The sequence below is a fragment of the Ascidia mentula genome, chromosome 3 (genome assembly GCF_947561715.1).
Source record: "Ascidia mentula chromosome 3, kaAscMent1.1, whole genome shotgun sequence".
NCBI classification, from domain to species: domain Eukaryota; kingdom Metazoa; phylum Chordata; class Ascidiacea; order Phlebobranchia; family Ascidiidae; genus Ascidia; species Ascidia mentula.
The window spans coordinates 21,504,908-21,522,130 of record NC_138568.1 but is presented as its reverse complement, the minus strand read 5'-3'; the positions used below and the strand labels follow the sequence as shown (position 1 = coordinate 21,522,130).

Sequence of the window (17,223 nt, the reverse complement as noted above, 5' to 3'; positions counted from 1 at the left end):
GATGAGTTAAAAACAATTGATCCAAATCGAAGCACCAATTTTTTAAGGTCATCGCAGAACAACAGACTTTCTACAATGTGGAGGCCAAGTGGGAAAATTTTCTGTTTTAGTTTGTGAATAGGCTTAAGGCACTGTCTACAGGGTGTATTTATCATACTGTAAATGGCCATAGAGCTTATGAAACATTTAATTAGCATTGCTGTACAGTAAATTTCCAAAGGTTGTGCTAATCTGAATGGTGCTAATAGTGGTATTTTAGCATTACAAATGTGAGCACAGAATAAACATTTCTTGAAACTTTGGTAGCACACACGATAAAGATGAATAAAAGAACAGCGCTTGTATATGGAGAGAAGGCACTTGTATAAAAACTAAAGGTAAAACAGAGACGATGTGACATGGGTTGGGTTTTTAATGGGCAAGCACTCGGTTTAGATGTTCTATGCAATTTTATGTAAAAAAGAAATTTGTTCATCAAAGTGAAGAATTTCACCATTTTTTTCCTTTACAAATAATTTCTGAAAATTTGTGAAGCGTGAGATGAAAAGTTTTGGGTCTGAATACTGAACACACAACTTTATAACAAAGCCGCCACAATGTGAAGGTAGATAATGCTATGAATTGACTTGTTGCTACAAAAAAAAGAACTTAGCCTGCAGATATTTTACAAGACACCTTTCAAGTTGCTACCAGCATTGGATGCTAATTGATCTTTTAAAATATAACACAACTCCACACATAAGCTTGCCTGTAAGTTATGCCTGGTGTTAAAGTGGCTTGTAGCACACAACATCGGTCAGTGTTGGTTGACAGACATGCTTGCTCTTGCACTGGAGTTGTTAGTTTGTTGTTAGAAGGCACCAACCACAACCAAAATGACGGAACAGCAACTGTAGGTTGGGGGTGGGGGGTTTAGGAAAGAAGTTTTGTGTTCGTGAGAAAGCTGTTTGTGGTGTGGAGGATTTGTGGTGAATATGTTCCAATGTGTTGTTATGTTGTTGTGGTGGGGGAGGTGCTTTATGGGAAAACTTATCACGATCGAAGATGATTTTGAACACAGGTAAAATGCGGGTTACATGCAAAAAACCTTTAACGCAATAGACTTCGTAAAAATACAACAAACGATATACTTTTTTCTCTCGGTAAGACACAATTGGTAAAGTTAGTATAAAAAAAAACATTACAACGCATCTGACTAGTTAAGATGCCCGCAAAGGTGGCATTATTATGGGTGAACTCGTATTACTGAGGCAGATTCACTGACATGTTATAGCCAACTACATCATGCAATGCCCAAGAGAATCCGCTGAATCTGCCAGACACCATCACGTATTGGTTAGTTGCCTGTTATAGTTTTTGGTGTTTGTGTATATCGTGTGAAGGTGTTGAGTTTTGTTTGAAAGAAGGGGGAGAGTGAAGAAAAAAATAAGAAAATGGGATGATTAGTAATCACGTCGTTTTCTCAGTGTAAGCAACTAGTTATGGTTTGATACAAGCAGTTGTTCAAAAGGTGGTTACAAAATTACTTGCTGAATTACAATTGGAAGTGAAAAGCTCAGGCTAACATTACATAATAAACATGCCCAACTATCACTAAGAATGATCCCACATGTGGGAGATTAACTGTTGTACAAATGACAGTTGTGGCAATTCACAAAGCGGCATGCAACAGACGCTGATATGAATAAATAATTGCAATTTGAGATTTTAGACCAACTCAAATTTCTTCATTACTTAAACATTTTATAAAAAAAACTATCAATGCTTAATTCAAGAAAACATCCTAAAATCAAAGTCTTGAAAATTTGGTTTTGAATCAGGAAATTATCCAATATATCCATTGCCACAACTGTTAGTTACAACACAAAATTGTTTAAAGTAAGATATGGTTTTTAAAATATTGGTAGAAAATAATTAACGTTAATAAAAGTTAAGATTTTAAATAAAACGTGTATAAAAGTATATAATATTAAAAATACGCAAGATCAAGAAGTTTTACATAAGAAATAAAAGAAATTTCCATCCTAAAGCAGATATTACACAAAATATCATAAAAAATGTCAAGAAAAGTTAAACTACAGAGTGGAACAGAGGTTGATGAAAACACAAACATTTAAGCTAATTAGTAATACACTTCATACATATACACATGCGGAACTGTACACTAGAGGGAACATTTTTGCACATAAAATGCAATTTCCCGTACAGGTATATGTGGCAGGTATAACACTATACACAGATATCAAAAGCATTTCACACATGCAAGGGCAATGATTATTATTAGATGTGCATAATTATGGTGAGTACTTTGAGAAACCTAACAACAGTTAGTAAAAAGCAGGACACCATTTAGTTATGACAAGTCAACTTTAACAAAAAGGCAATAACTTTTTGAACTAAGTACTCTTAACTTTTCATGGTATCTTTCTATTGGCATTGGTTTTTATTTACATCAGTCGTGGAATCATATTTACATTGGATATAAACTGCAATATATGAGATGAAGCAAACAATTCAAATAGAAACTTTAGGTGTTGTCAAATAATGGAACATTGGCCATGGAAAAAGTGATATAAATGCTGAAAATAGGGTTTTCACTGCCCAAAATACATTTCAGCATCACATTCAATGTATGACTGCAATGTGCAGGTACGCTGGGGACAAAGTAAACGGTTGCAACTTTTGTGTGGCTTTAAAATCATGGCAGCATTGACACTAAATTGTACAGCACACTTTAAAAGCAGTACAAGAGAAAAACCTTATAAAAAGTGGAATATTTACAGATGTATCAACACACAAATATATATATATATATGTAAAAACTGCTTTAAAACCTGCACATATTTTGAAAAATATAGAACACATATAAATTTTTCTCAAAATAAAAAATGTGTTGAAATGAGGTGATAACAATTATTAGTAAGGTTTGTGAGGGTTTGTCCGATCATGGAAAAAGTGTTAAGGATTAGAAAGCTGTGCAGGATATTTTCTACATGTTTTCTTAATGACACTTAAAGAGGGAAAAAAAAAAGTTATACGGTCGCAGTTTGGCAATTTGCGTGGAGCTAAACTTCTCGTGCATTCAACAAAGATTGTGTCATTTACACTTGACAACATCGCAAGCATGGCTTAGTCTCCTACAGACAGACTGAAATCATATGTACATATAACCCTTTACCTACAACTCTAAATTAAAATTTTTTTTAACAAACTTTGCAAAAAAATACTTGCATGAAGGCAACAGACTACTTAAGTACACTTCTTATATGTGGTTTGCAACTTCTCAAATACTGCATGGCAACATTCGCAGGTATACGCGTACCTTGACAACTGCATGACAGACAAAAAGCAATAGGCAGTACCGAAGGCTATGTCAGAAATTGGAACATACCTTGAACAATGGCAAGAAACACGCTAAGGCACAAACAATACAGCAAAAACTACTGCAACAATGGTCTACTAGATAAAAAGATGCTCATTATCACAAAAAAATAAGAAGTTTTCATTTTTTGCCAGGCGTAGATATGACATGATCCTTTGTAGTACCTAGTAAGCACCTTGAAAGAAGAATGTGTTTTAGGATAGCTAGGGACTAGTCATTACCTGCAGGCCGTTGATAGGGATGTACCCTTTGTGCGGCCGGCGATCTTAATACTTTAGCACCTCCAGGGGAATTGCCTGTGTTTGCAAAACATACCCATGTTAACAATTACCAACACACAACAAAGCCTGTTGCTGGGAGATTGTGTAAACGTCAACTTTGGAAACAATTATCGGCTAAAAAAAAGAAACTGGTGAAAATGAGACAGGCAATGTCGATTGAGGTAATTAATTTTCTGGTTTGTTCGATAAAAGCATTAGTTGTGCGCCCTTATTGTGACTGCTGCTTGGAAAGATCGGTTGTTATAGTTTGTGGCTGAGGTAGTCCCACTTGTGGGTAAAGTACAAATGAATGCATATAAACAACAAGAAAATTTCGCTATAAAACAATGTGTGAATGCTCTTCTCCACTTCACATATGAAGATGGGTTTTACCTAGAAAACAAAATATAAATTTTGATTAGATACAAATAAATATCTTTGTACAGTTTCTTGTTGTTAATAAATGAATTATAAACTGCAAGAATAAATCAAGAAAGTTAAATTTCCTTAATAAAATAAAAATATACAACCAATGACTTAATGTAAAAATATTTGTAAAAAAAAACTATGACCACATGTGACACTTTTAAAAAAAAGCACAACAGAATTTTAACTTTTCTGCATGACTGCACAAACAGGCAAGGACTAAGACAAAAATGCATGTAGAGAGCAAACAGAGTAGGTTCTGCCTCTACAAGGAATGTGGTAAACCAATTACATCACAGCAAAACTATGTTAATCTACCATGGTGACCTACTTGCATGGCACAAACCTACTCTGCAGCATCAGCAAATTACTGCAAAGGTTTGTGGACATGCAGGCATTTTTTTCTTTTTATGCTGACTAGTTTAGGATGGAGCAACACACTGTTTTTTTTAGAAAGACCATAACTTTAAACTTTAAAATTGGTGATAAGCCAAAATAAATCTTTCCTTTCTACAAGTAAAATGCTTCATAAAAGTACAACATTTCTTTAGTTTACTTACATATTGGCAGTTTATTTTGCTCAAATAAATTAATTACATAGGTATTTGTATATAAGAAACAAATATTACAAAGCAAGCGTGAGAAAGTCTATTTACAGCTATATTTTTGGAATACATTTTTCAACATACCTATTAGGCTACTTGGGTCCACAATGCTGTACTCGAAAGGTGTAATGGCAGAGTGTGGATACTCCAAAGGTGTGTAGTAAAGAAGAGATCCATCATTTGGAGCAAGCACTTGAGGAGGCTGGCCAATACCATTTGTTACAATTGTCTGCGTTTAAATTAAATCAATTTAATGTAACTGTTCTGGGTTTTTGGGTTACATTAATTTTAGTGGGTTTTCATATTGATAAGTTTATTAGATAACAAACCCATTTCTTAAAAGAAAATGCAATATTTTAGAGGTAAATTTTAAGTAAAAAAATAGTTACAATATTGAGGTTTAAGCACCAACCTGCCCATTGGGGAGCCGTGAGATGATGGGGCTGTTAAACCCCATCAAAGGGGGCTGCCCCTGGGTGGGGGTCCTTATTGCTGGTCCCTGCAGTACTTGGGGAGTGGTCACAAGCTTGGTTTGCCCTGAATACAAACAAAAGCATTTGAAATCTTGACCGTGCAGTTGAATCACCATTAACAATACCATAACAGCCAATAAAGAACTGTTGTGGGCTTAGGTGTCAGGTATTGATTAAAACATCTAATAATGGGGTCAAGATTGTGCAGTTGTTATGGCAACTTGTTCAGGACACTAGCCAAAGCCAAGTCATGAATTATTCAGGGGAATTTTGCACTTCTCTTATCGAACTTCTTGTGCACGCCTGTTACAAGTTCATTGAAAAGTTACGAACAAAAATCTGGCCATTGAAACTAATAGTGAAAAATGTTTCTTTAAATCTAAAATTAGCATTGAACTAAAAAAGGGCAGTGTTTACAGACAGCAAAAAAATGGAGTTCATCGATCCAAAACGAATTATGATGTCATCCCCACATTCAAACGTTCAATAATTAATTCCTAATCGTGTAAATTCAATAAATGTGGTTTGGAGAAACGACATCACGTACCTGGAATTGAGGAGTAGTCTCGATATGTTCCGTTGATTATGGCCAGCTCCATGAGTTGCTTCTTTTTTAGTTCATCTTCCCCTTCCTGTAGAAAAACATCATTTATTCATAAGCATGATACAGCAATCACATTTAAATCGCTGCTCCTCACTGCGGGCGCCAATTCCAATGCTTTGGAAAGCGAAAAGATAACGGTTTTCTGCATTCCGCCTAAATAACAGATTGCACACGCACTTATTAATTATTGATGACATCAATTTTTTATGTCAGAGTGTTTCGAACACAAATTCTGCCAGCTGCCCTCCAAGGATTTAGGGCATTGTTTAATGCAAAACAAGGGCAGGTCGGCTAAGCATTTACTTATCAGTGATCATGAACTTTACGACAGGCTGATTCATCAAAATGGAAAAAAGAAAAGACGAAGTCTTTACAAAAACAATAGGATGTTCATACAGTGGGAATAAGGAGCTTCTTAATTTCGTCAATAGCTCTCTGCATCTTCACTCGGGCTCTGTTTTCAGTGTCTTCCACTGTGATGAGGACATGGAGTTCATCGCTCAAGTGCTCCCAGTTGGGTTTTCCTCTGTTGATGTCCTCCTACAAATCAATAAAAACATGTTTAATTATTGAAACAAATATGATGTTTGCTCTTGGGGTTGTCAATGTATAAACATGCCTAACTTAAATAACTAAAACGTGTATGTTGCAAAACGGTTAGCAACTTGGCTGTAAGCAATGGCAACAGAAACACTAAACCGGTTTCCCAGTAATATTTCAGCTACAAACAAATACAACTTACAGATAATATCAACTGTCACACGCACGACCACATCGCCAGTGGGCAGGCCAGGGATACATTGACCGACTTAGGTTTAATCCCGAAGTTAAACACCAGGTTGAATGGCATTGAACAGATCGTTCACACACAAAACTTTCGGTAAACCAATTTTACGTGCCTCCCAATTCAATCCATCGCTGATGGATTGAAAACTAGTCGGAAAAAAACCTCCACATAAAAGACGCTTCGCCCAAATGACCCAAATTTCCGAAAGACAAAGTTTAAAGAAAATCAGTTTTCTTCCAACTTAATCTCGGTATAAAATAATTTCGTCATTGTGACAAAACTACGAGTTGATGTTGAAATTTTCACCAATTTCCTTCGTTTAGACACAAAAATAAGGCAATTGGCACCGAATTTGTCAAGGCCGTCGAAAATTCCAGTTCGAGCACGAAGGGTTTTAATGTGCTTTGATGCAGAATGCAACCATGCAGACATTGTGGCGTCTATTTAAGAAATGTATGACACATTGGTAAGATAACACTATACAAGTCAGACCTGTTAAATTTTTCAGTAGGCAAAATGTCATTATGTGAAATATTGACTTTATTTTCCACCACCGTTTTGTCGCGACGGTCGGTTGGAGTTTGCTGGTTGTTTCAGATGAAAACACACAAACAAGACGCGCGACTTTGAATAAGTCCGTTGTTCGGGTGAGAGCAACGAATACCACCGGAATTGTCAACCAGTCGGAAACAAAACAAAACAATTGCGAGACAAAAGAGGCAGAAACGCGCTGGAGGCTTTGTCTGCTGTAATTAAAACGGATTTGTCAACTGGTCGTGTTTGTACGATTCCGTTTTAAACAGAGCCAAGAGCCAGAAGCGTCCCTTTGTATTTTGCCGACAGCCCGTGTCGGGAGCAGATACGGAGCAAACATACGGCAAGGAGCAAGATACGTCAGAGTACAAGTGGCCAATCGAGCGGACGCCACAACGTAAGTGTAATTGATCTGGAATCGGTTAATTGTCCACAAGAGCACTGGAACGCAGCGGGCTTCGGTACTCCGCTCCTAGAACAAAAACTCCACCCTTTCCCAGCTGCGCTCTTGGGAAATTTTAAAGTACCCGAAAACTTTGCAAGGGAATTTACATCAACTCATTAGTGCGTCGATGGCACACGATAATGTGACAAGATGTGGCAGCTGCGCAGACGACAAGTTGGTCGGTGCAAAGACCGTGAACTTCTTACCTCGTCCGAACCCCAATAAATAATTCTCGCATGTCTGTCATCACCCTTTCGTGGAAGGATTTTCCCTTGTTTAAAACGTGCACGAGAATAAACGCAATCGGCTGCGAAACAATGAAGGTTTTGTGCAAAGTTCCACAAACGATCAGATATCCATGGGCGATTCCATCTTTCATTTTCTCGTTTTTTTCTTTTAAGGTGGTGTTAATTAACATTCGGACGATTTTTGTTCAGAAAGAGAGCAGACTTTACAACCAAAATAGCAAATGCTTTTATGCCATAGGTTTGGTAATTAATTATTACTTAAATGAAGGTTATATGTCAAACACAAATATTAGAGTTTTTATTTTGATTAAATGTCTATTGAGCCGCGTTGTTCATTTAATTTTAAGAACAAATTGTCGAAACAAACCCACTGAACAAAAGTGTGTTCACTGGAAATAACAGGTTTTCGTTAAATATAAGACCTCCCCGTGTTAAGGTCTGGGCATATAATGTATGTAAAGCAACACACGCAAAGCACGTGAGATAAGACTTTCAAAATCGCCCATTCCACACGTCACCGAACAGTGCGAAAACAAGGTTTCCTCAAGTAGCTTCTCGGCGTAATTGCCGCCTTTCAAACACGACACAAAACTGTGGCGCCAATAAATTCCAGCGAGAGCATGCCGAGAATTGCCGTCCGGAGACTGTGTAAACGTGGAGATTAACGTAGGATCATCCGACGTAACGAATTCCACAACAAGCACTGAAGAATAATCGGATCGAACGTTTCTTAAAGATGCGAAAACACGTTCGCGCTGCGGGATATACGCACGTTTCAATCAAGCCGATTGTGAAATCGGTTTGTGGTTTCGAAGGAGGACCGCTTACCGACAGAAGGGAATTTTGGAGAGCGCACGCAAGTTAAACTGGGTCAGGTTTTCTTCACACAACCATTGCAAACAGATCGATGGATGTCACTATCGTTATCTATAGTTCGTATCGATTCGAAGCGTCGCTTAACGCAATCTTTTGATGAACTATTGCTATAGAATGTATTGATTTGTTATTGAAACCACAAAAGCTTGGAATAAACAAAATATACGACACAAAATGTGTTTGGTGTGTTTTGAAACACATTTGGTTTCGATGCCAAATTTGCGCGGCTTTTGAAATTTCTTGGGTTTCTCTGTTTCGTCACAAAAACTATCGAAATTTGAAACAATCAGTATTTTGTGACGTTGATTCGATTTAAAACTCACATCTTGAAGCGTTGCCGCTTCTGGCATTTATTGGGGGGTGGTGAGTGAAAATGTAGGTTGAGAAAAACCAACAACTTGTCAGACTAAATCGATACAAGGGGGTTATTTCGTCTGGAACAGGGCGGAACAAAGTCCAACTAGATTTTATCAAAATGTCGAATAACGATTTGTGTTTACAATTGACTTGCAATGTATTTGTTTGAATTAGTAAATTTCAACCAAACCATGGGTTTATTTTGAGGAGTTTTTTTCTGTCTTTACTGAAAAAGAAGGCTTTACGTGGCGTCTGAAAATTATTTTGTCCCAAAATTCAAAATACTACGGCGAGAATATTAAAGATTCTTCTAATCCTTTAACTCTCTTTCCAGCTCATGTTTTATTGACATGCCCGATTATGGACACTTGAAAAGAATCTGACACAGAAGGTTCCAATCAAATAAATGGGGATTACGTTTTCATAGTTTCCTGTTTGCTGAGGATTTCTCTCCATATAAAGGATTATATCAGATAAAACAACATTATTTTGCAAGGATTGTGTTGTAATCGTCTTTCCGCGATTAAAACTGATATTGTCACATTGACAACGGGATCATCATTTTATTGACGCCATTCAATAGAATATTTTTACATTGACCCAAAAACAGGTTTTTACCAAGAACCACCCAGCGTAGTTACGTTTTACCCACTACCGAATAAAATGATTACGTTATGTTTCCTTATCGTGAAATAGTGAAAAAGCGGAAATTAGACAAAAAACATTCCCATATCTCCCCCAGTTGATCTGCACGTAATGAGATGTTGGAATGTTCTGGAATGATGACGGTGTAAAGATGGAGGCTTCCGTTTAGGCGGGCGGTGACAGACAACAACAAATTAATATGTCTAACGCACTATAACACCCATGGTCGTACCAAGTGGTTCCAGAAACGATTTTATCGCAATTTAACTCTTTCTAAATCTTATCTGCTGGTTAGTGTTGTTTTGAGTAAGAATTTCTTTATTTAATTCGAAGGTAATTTTGAGTGTAGTTGGAACTACGAAAACATGCGGCAAGTTTAAGCGCGATGTGGGGTGGATATGAATATGTAGGGTGACAACATCGCGCCAATATCACGTACGCATTCCGCCACCTTCACCACAGCACATGTTTACACCGAAGGAGGTAATTGAAGCATCCCATTCGTCTTAGCGCGCGCGTCCGAAAAACATTTGTGGCTTTTCGCGCCTTGGCGGTGACGATCCTCGTGCTAGATGTGTTTTCTTAACAATCGCCGTCCGACCATTTGCCCAAATCGCGACAGGGTTCTAATGGTCTGTGATGTCATAAAGGAGAGGCGAGCCTGTTATTACGGTGAATCGTTCAGGCGAAACTGAGTGTTGAAATCACAACTTTCCTTAACAGCGAGAGCGATTGAAATTCCGGTTATGGAATGCCACGCGATTTACCAAGAAAAACAATTAACACTTTAATAAAATGTATGCGACACAAGAAATCACAAAAGATAATTTTTTTTGTTTGGCCTGGTATGAAAACGCAACCAAACCTTTTCCTGCAGAGAAAAACCTCATCTGGCCAGGTTACCTAATTCAAACGTAGCCTTTATGTGGGTGCAGTATTTTCGAAGACCTTTAGAACATTTTTTTTCCATTTTCCAAGTTTACGAGCAAGTGAGCTCATAACAGACAAAACATGAGGCAACAGAAGTCAAGAAAATTTGTTACCAAATGTTATGATAAACAACCACAACGTCACAGATACATATAGAAACCAGATTAAAGGTCACAACATCACTAAAGTGCGTAGAACGCATGTCTTAACAAACTCCCAATGGTTCTGGCCTGTGTTAGGGCTTATCATCATCATACGCTATTAGCATGGTTTGGTGATAACGCAATGGACGCCGAAGGAGATGTTAACCACGACATGAGTCAGAAACTGCCAACATATTGCGTTACATTAAACTGTGGCCAACACCAGAAAAATAACGTTGATTAGAAAACGTTAAATTTTCGAATAGAACTTGTTGTCATTTAAACTTCTGTTGTTTAAGGATTTGCTAAACGGTGGTAACCTTGAACGTGACATGCTGGCCAGTGCTTGCTGAACACAGGAAACAATGTGAAATACATTGGTCGAAATTGCAACAATTGAGCCAGGACCAACAAAATTTTAACCAGTGACATGTTGTATTTCTCAACACAAATGTATGCTGAGGCCATTTATACAAAGCACCATTGTGCCTGATTTTGGTAAATCAGACATTGCTACAAAATGCCACAAACAATTTACTGACTAGAGTCCCCAGAACATATATGCACAGTAATACAAAGAAACTGCATGTGTACAAATTAAAACTTGGAAGTAATTTCCTTCTTAGACAATGCTGGAATACATGTTACATTTATGTTTTATGTATGCATAGGTATAGAGTACATACCTTCTTCTTGTCCCTCATAGATCCTTTTCCACGAACCATTATCTTACACTTGGTCTCTTGTTCCAACTGTTTGGCAGTCAATCCCCGTGGACCAAGAAGACGTCCAACGAAATTGTACTAAATCATAATTAATCAACACTTAATATAAACTGCATTCCACAAACTCATCATTCAAGGTAAGTTGAGTGATCGCTTACTGACAGCTATAATGAACAGTTAGTTGGTATGTCAGGAATTGTAATTGGACATCAGTATGTGTAAACTTGAATTCCATACAGCTAAAGTAATTAATATTAATATACATATTACTAAAACACATGAACAACAAGGATTTGCTTATTCCAGTCTGACAAATTTAATATCACCGAATATTTAACAATGAATTGACATTTATAGTTTTAAAATCATGATTTTGGGTTCATAAAAAGATGAATAATTTGTTGCTGGAGTTAAGCAAGGAACAAATGGAGTTCAGTATTAGACTTTTGGGCTTTGATTTATGAACATTTTTGTCATGGCTTTAGTATGTCAGAATGAAAGGAAGCGTTGAATGATAGACAGGAAAATAGGAGACAGTGTACAAGCGGTATTGCTGTCTGATAACTCTCTCCACTTCCTGTGGGATAGAGTTGTAATATCTCACATGCCTTCCCAACTTATTAAAGGCCTATATTTGTTATTTACTTAGATTTCTACTTTATTTTGTAGTACTACAATTATTGTACTGGTTAAACTTAGTTATGAATTACCTCAGGGTGATCTTTAACTGGAACGTAAACCTTCTCTGTGAGTGTAATTGTTGGTCCCTGCGGAGGTGGAAGTTCTAGTGGTTGTTTGTCACCGTTTTGAAATAACACTGAACGGACTTTGACAATTTCTGCAAAAGATAAACACCAGTGTTTTTCAGTGTAAGTAGGCCAACAGGAAACTCAATGACCCATAAAAAGCTCATTTTCAATGACTCATATTTTATCTTTGTATGACATCACTATGAATAGGCCTGGAGAAAGCAACATTAAGTTGTTAAATTTGAGAGTTTAATTGTTTAATGTCTATAAAGGATTGTTTTCCTATCAAACATGCTTGGTTTCAAAGCAAACAATGGGGAAACCACATTGGTATGTGAATGCCGGAAAAGCACTAGACTAAGCAAACAAAAATCTGCATATGTGTAATTTACAATTATTTAGCTGACACCTACTGAATTAAATATCCCACAGTAAGTATCCACAAACCATGCAACAACCACAAAATTCCCACATTTTCATTCAAAAGTTTAACATTCAGTATACCAATAAAACCTTTAAAAACAACATTTAAATGACAAAATCTCTGGTTATTATATTTGGGAATCACATTATATATCTCAAGAGACTTGTTTAACTCCTTAGACTGACAGTGAAGCCATGCCAATGTAATCAAAAGTTGTAGAGGTTAATCTTATCCCTCTTCCAAGCAGAGAGGGCACACATCAAACAACACACACTTATTTATTGTCCGTGTCACACACTACATAAGGAGGTCACAGTCTTTAGGGGATTTGAAATGTTTCAATGGGCAGACCAGCTTGCTGTGTACAAACTTACTTAAAACATTCAAGTAGGGCAAATAAAATTGACAAATTTGGTTTGTTTAAGAAATATTGGATGGCAAAAAAATTACAATGCAATTAACTGCCACATACAACAGCACAAACTGAATGTGATGGAATAGACCTTATATAGGCTTGGAAACACAAACATATTGCCAGTCAGATGTGATATCACTGTGAATACATCATATAGGAAATGAGTGGGCAGCATATGAAACAAAACCTCATCCACTTAAAGTGCTGCCTTTTGTATCATTGGTGCAATTGATCAATCTAATTTTTTACACAATGCCTTGGCATTTGCATTCCAGCAGGGCTGTGCATATGGAAATGCCAGAATATCCAAACACAGAATTTTAAAGAGAGACAGCACATATACACCTATCACTTTTTAACCAAAGATGAAATACTTGCAAACAAATAAACAGAGCTTTTGATCTCACGAATATTTGATAGAACTCAATGATGCGACAAGTTTAGTTTTAATATAACTTCCAGTGTTCAACACAAAGCAACAAATTGCTTCCAATACAAATAATGTGATGTCTTACCTTCATCGAGCAAACGCTCAACATGGACAAAAATGCTTGGGTAAAGTTGGCATTGCTTTTTGTCTTTCAGGAGTTGTTGCAAATAATTAACGCGCTCTTTGGTTTTTTTGTCCAAATTTGAATTTTGTGGCAAACTTTGCAACATGGCCGCCGTTGTCGAGGCGATTAAGTTCGATGAACCTGTGCTGCCGTTAACAGACCCCAGTGGAGATTGGATCCCATTTGGCATGTGAGGCAAAGCAGAGGAGCCAGATACAGCAGAAAGGTTATATTGTTGTTGCAGGCTATTAACTGGCATTGTGTTTAATGAGTTCACCATGGATTGACTTGTTAACCTCTGCTGCGAATTGTCAAGCTTCAGACCAAGTTCCGAAAGGGATTGCAGATTAGCAATGTTCATCATATTTCGTGGCAAGACGTTATCATCGTCAAAAGAAAGAAGTTAGTTAAACGGTTAGCTGCTACAGGTGTTGGTCCCAAAAGTTAGTTAGTAAAGTAGCCACAGGTCTTCAAACAAAAACATCAATTTAGCCTCCAGTATGCATACAAATGAAATCAACATGACAATCTAACCATTACCACTATTTTAAACGTACACTACTGTAATAGCTTTAAAAATAATAAAAACCAATACTCGCTTAGCCAAAAACTATCACTAGTCGCAAAACAGGGGCTTTAACCATAACCACGTCTCGTGGCAAAAAAAGCACGTTTTAGTATTTAATAGTGTTTGCTTAACGTAAGAAAATTCCCACAAACCGCCTCGAAATTGTTATTCTATAGTAAATCGCCTTGCAATCTTACCCCCAAACCTACGACATTCTCAGTGACGCCCAGTCAGTCGCTAAAACTTTCCCACAAGCCTTGCAACAACACGAACAACTCTAGGCTCACGAAACTTAAAACGGCACCCATCGAAAGGTACTCAGAACTATTGGCGCGGCCAACCTCTTTCCTGTGCGATTGCGACGGCGGCCAACTCAAATTGCCACTTCGACGCTATCGCCCTCTTGCTTGCGAGCGGAGTTTTTCCAGCCCAATGATTTCGCACAGTTCGACTACCAGCCTGTTCTGCCAGCGATGAGCCGCTTCGGGCTCACTGCGCTGCGCTTCTTCGTATAACCATTGGGCGACATGTCCTTTTTACTCGCGAAAGATAAATGGGACATTTTCGCGTGCGTGCGGCTTTCAGTTGACTAAAGCGAACAGCAATTTGTATTTGTCGCAAGTTATGAGGCCGACGAAGCAATTAACTTGGAAAGAATATGAATTAAAATACCTTCAAGGCAATTTGCCGTATTTGCCTTAACTACGATAAACAGAAACAAAATTAGTTGCGTCATTAAAATGGAATTAAATGCGCGAAGGCTATCATTAATTGCACAATCTTGAAGTACACAAGACTCTTGGTACACGAAAACAGAGCAAAATCAAAATCGCAATACCATCGTTTTCAACCTAACGATGTGGTTGGTTAGCATGAAACCTTAACGCTACGCATTCCATACGACGCTGCAAGGCAGGTACGGAGTTCGCCCACATCCGGACTAACAATTTTTGGATTTCTTTCAGCCACCGGCTTACTGTGAGGTCTATTGTTCAGCACCACCGCAAGACCGGTGTCCATTTGTCTTGATTTTGCGAACATATACCACACGCTGTTTCATTTTGACTATATAGTATTGCAATTATGTTACTCCCTGGCTACTTTTAAACCTTTGCAGTTATAACATTTAAAGTCGGGTTTAACGTCAAGTACTTTAGCTGCAGTTGGAACAAAACCGAGAGTCAAGTGCGATGCCAAAAAATCACTAACGACTGTGAAGGCGCTGAAAGGCGTCGTGCTAATCCACTTCGACAAAACAAGACCTCCCATTGTGACTAACAAACAACGCGCAGAGTGGGACACAGATTCTCGCCACAGCAGTTTGCCGAACTGTAAACCAATTGAACAAAGCAATTTTAAGTGCGTTACATTGTATGCAACGACGCCGACGAACTCATGCGTTTTTTTCCGATTTTCAGAATAATCGATATCAACCTTCAACCTTGTGTGATGCAGGAACCATAATTATGTTGTTAAGTTATCCCATAACAGACAACCATCGATTTATGGCGTCTGGAGACAAACCCCGAAGCCACAGGTTCTTCATAATGGTTTCTTGTGGCGTTCAACTACTCTCTAGCGACACCGTAATTATAGCGGTACTTTATTGGTCTGTGGGGACCGACATCGCCACGACGATGAAGCAACGCGTGGTGACAACATAAGTCTCATGCTTAATTCATGAGGAATGGAAATTAAAGTTAACAACCGGCTGTGGTTTACGTGATTTGTCGATTCTATGGGGTATTTCCGATTTGAAGAAGTAAGTCACGCGGTGTTGTCGGCAACATTGTAACAAGACAATTGTGTTTACGAGTTGTTCCCGCGTAACGGGGAACTGTAAACTTTTTGCTGAAATAGGTGTGGGACATAACAGATCGTATTTTCAAAAAATAACCAGCAAAACTGCCCCATGAAACCTTTCCCATTGAAACGTTTGAAGCAACACCCGAGAAGTGTGCAAACATATGATTTTTTTACTATATTCTTATTTGATGTTTGATGCAAACACCAATTTGATATTTGTGTGTTATTTTTCTGAATTTTACGAAAAATTATCTCACCTTCATCCAGGATTCTGTCGACGTGCATGAAGCAGCCTGGCAGACTCTGGATCTGCTTCTTGTCTTGCAGCAACTGCTTCAGGTAAAGACACTTGTCCCTCATTTTCTTGTCGTCATCGTTCAAGTTCCCGCCGTTAGTCACGTGGTTATTATTTCCTCCACCAGAGGCGCTCATGCCGCTGCTGGATGAAGGCGAGGTGCTGCTGGATGGTGGGCTGATCATCGGGGTTTGCTGGAAGTTTATTGGCGGTTTTGGCAAGGCCGGCGGAGGCGACTGAAGCTGAAGATGACCTTGGGGCGGGACTGCTTGGCTTGCGGGCGCCACTAGCGGTTGATTTTGTGCCGGCGGCGGAAGCAGTTGGAGTTGCACCGGATGCATCAGTTGGTCTTCACCGTGGTAGGTGTTAAGCGTGGGCGAAACGGGCACGGATTGGAATTGCAGAGGGTAGGCGGGGATTTGCGGTATGGCCTCAATCTTGGCAGGTGGCTGACGGCTGTGTTGGAACACAACCCTGTTAGTAAAGCTGAATCCTACGGATTAACGCTTCTTCCTGAGGATGAGGTTCGACGTGATTTCTTGAGGAGGAAAACAATTAGTGGCTGATGACGTAGACCAGGAAGTGACGCAGGTTAGTGAATTAATACAGAACACGTTACGATGGCTAAAGCACTGCAACCAAAGAAAAAATTTTAAACGGGAAACAAAATACAATGAATCGTAAGTTATACCACAAGGACATTACCATAAAAAATAACATAAAAATTAGGATTTTTTCTATTACTTATAACCCATGAAAGATGTTTCATTTATTAGCAGCATTCACTGACACAATCTCAAATGCCATTTTCACAAGAATCTACAATCCTTTCGCACCCGAACAATCGAACATGGAAGTCCACCTGTAAATGACCGAGGGGCTCGACAGTTGTTATGACAACCGGTGAGCATCATCGGATCAGCTCTCAGTTAATAACACGCTAGGTCCGAACTTTTCAGCTCGATCATCCAC

At 38.3% G+C, this 17,223-nt stretch overlaps 1 protein-coding gene across 3 annotated transcripts; it reads right to left on the bottom strand.

Annotated features, from left to right (window-relative positions):
- Positions 1 to 876: 876 nt before the first annotated feature.
- LOC145894168 (KH domain-containing RNA-binding protein QKI-like) lies at positions 877 to 16,879 on the bottom strand. Of its 3 annotated transcripts, XR_014401541.1 has the most exons (9): positions 13,544 to 14,047; positions 12,151 to 12,278; positions 11,402 to 11,518; positions 6,147 to 6,290; positions 5,694 to 5,778; positions 5,086 to 5,210; positions 4,758 to 4,902; positions 3,604 to 4,035; positions 877 to 1,344 (listed from the first exon to the last, which is right to left on the bottom strand). XR_014401541.1 is itself a non-coding variant. In XM_082982653.1 (8 exons), the coding sequence occupies exons 1-8, from the start codon at positions 16,590 to 16,592 to the stop codon at positions 3,593 to 3,595; spliced, it is 1,209 nt and encodes a 402-aa protein (XP_082838779.1). In that variant the 5' UTR covers positions 16,593 to 16,879; the 3' UTR covers positions 1,367 to 3,592. The 3 variants fall into 3 exon arrangements, 2 of the variants coding, with proteins under 2 accessions (XP_082838779.1, XP_082838777.1); XM_082982653.1 differs by lacking the exons at positions 877 to 1,344; positions 13,544 to 14,047 and adding an exon at positions 16,214 to 16,879 and having other exon boundaries at positions 1,367 to 3,678; XM_082982651.1 differs by lacking the exon at positions 877 to 1,344 and having other exon boundaries at positions 1,367 to 3,678.
- Between the last annotated feature and the right edge of the window lie 344 nt (positions 16,880 to 17,223).

Bases quoted from the DNA above. Each gene is read 5' to 3' on its own strand.
- LOC145894168 (XM_082982651.1), bottom strand. From the start codon at position 13,946: ATGATGAACATTGCTAATCTGCAATCCCTTTCGGAACTTGGTCTGAAG. The intron at 6,291-11,401 runs GTATGTACTCTA...ATTGATTTGTAG, and splicing joins CTATGAGGGACAAGAAGAAG to GAGGACATCAACAGAGGAAA. The intron at 5,211-5,693 runs GTACGTGATGTC...GTTTGTATTCAG, and splicing joins AGACTACTCCTCAATTCCAG to GGCAAACCAAGCTTGTGACC.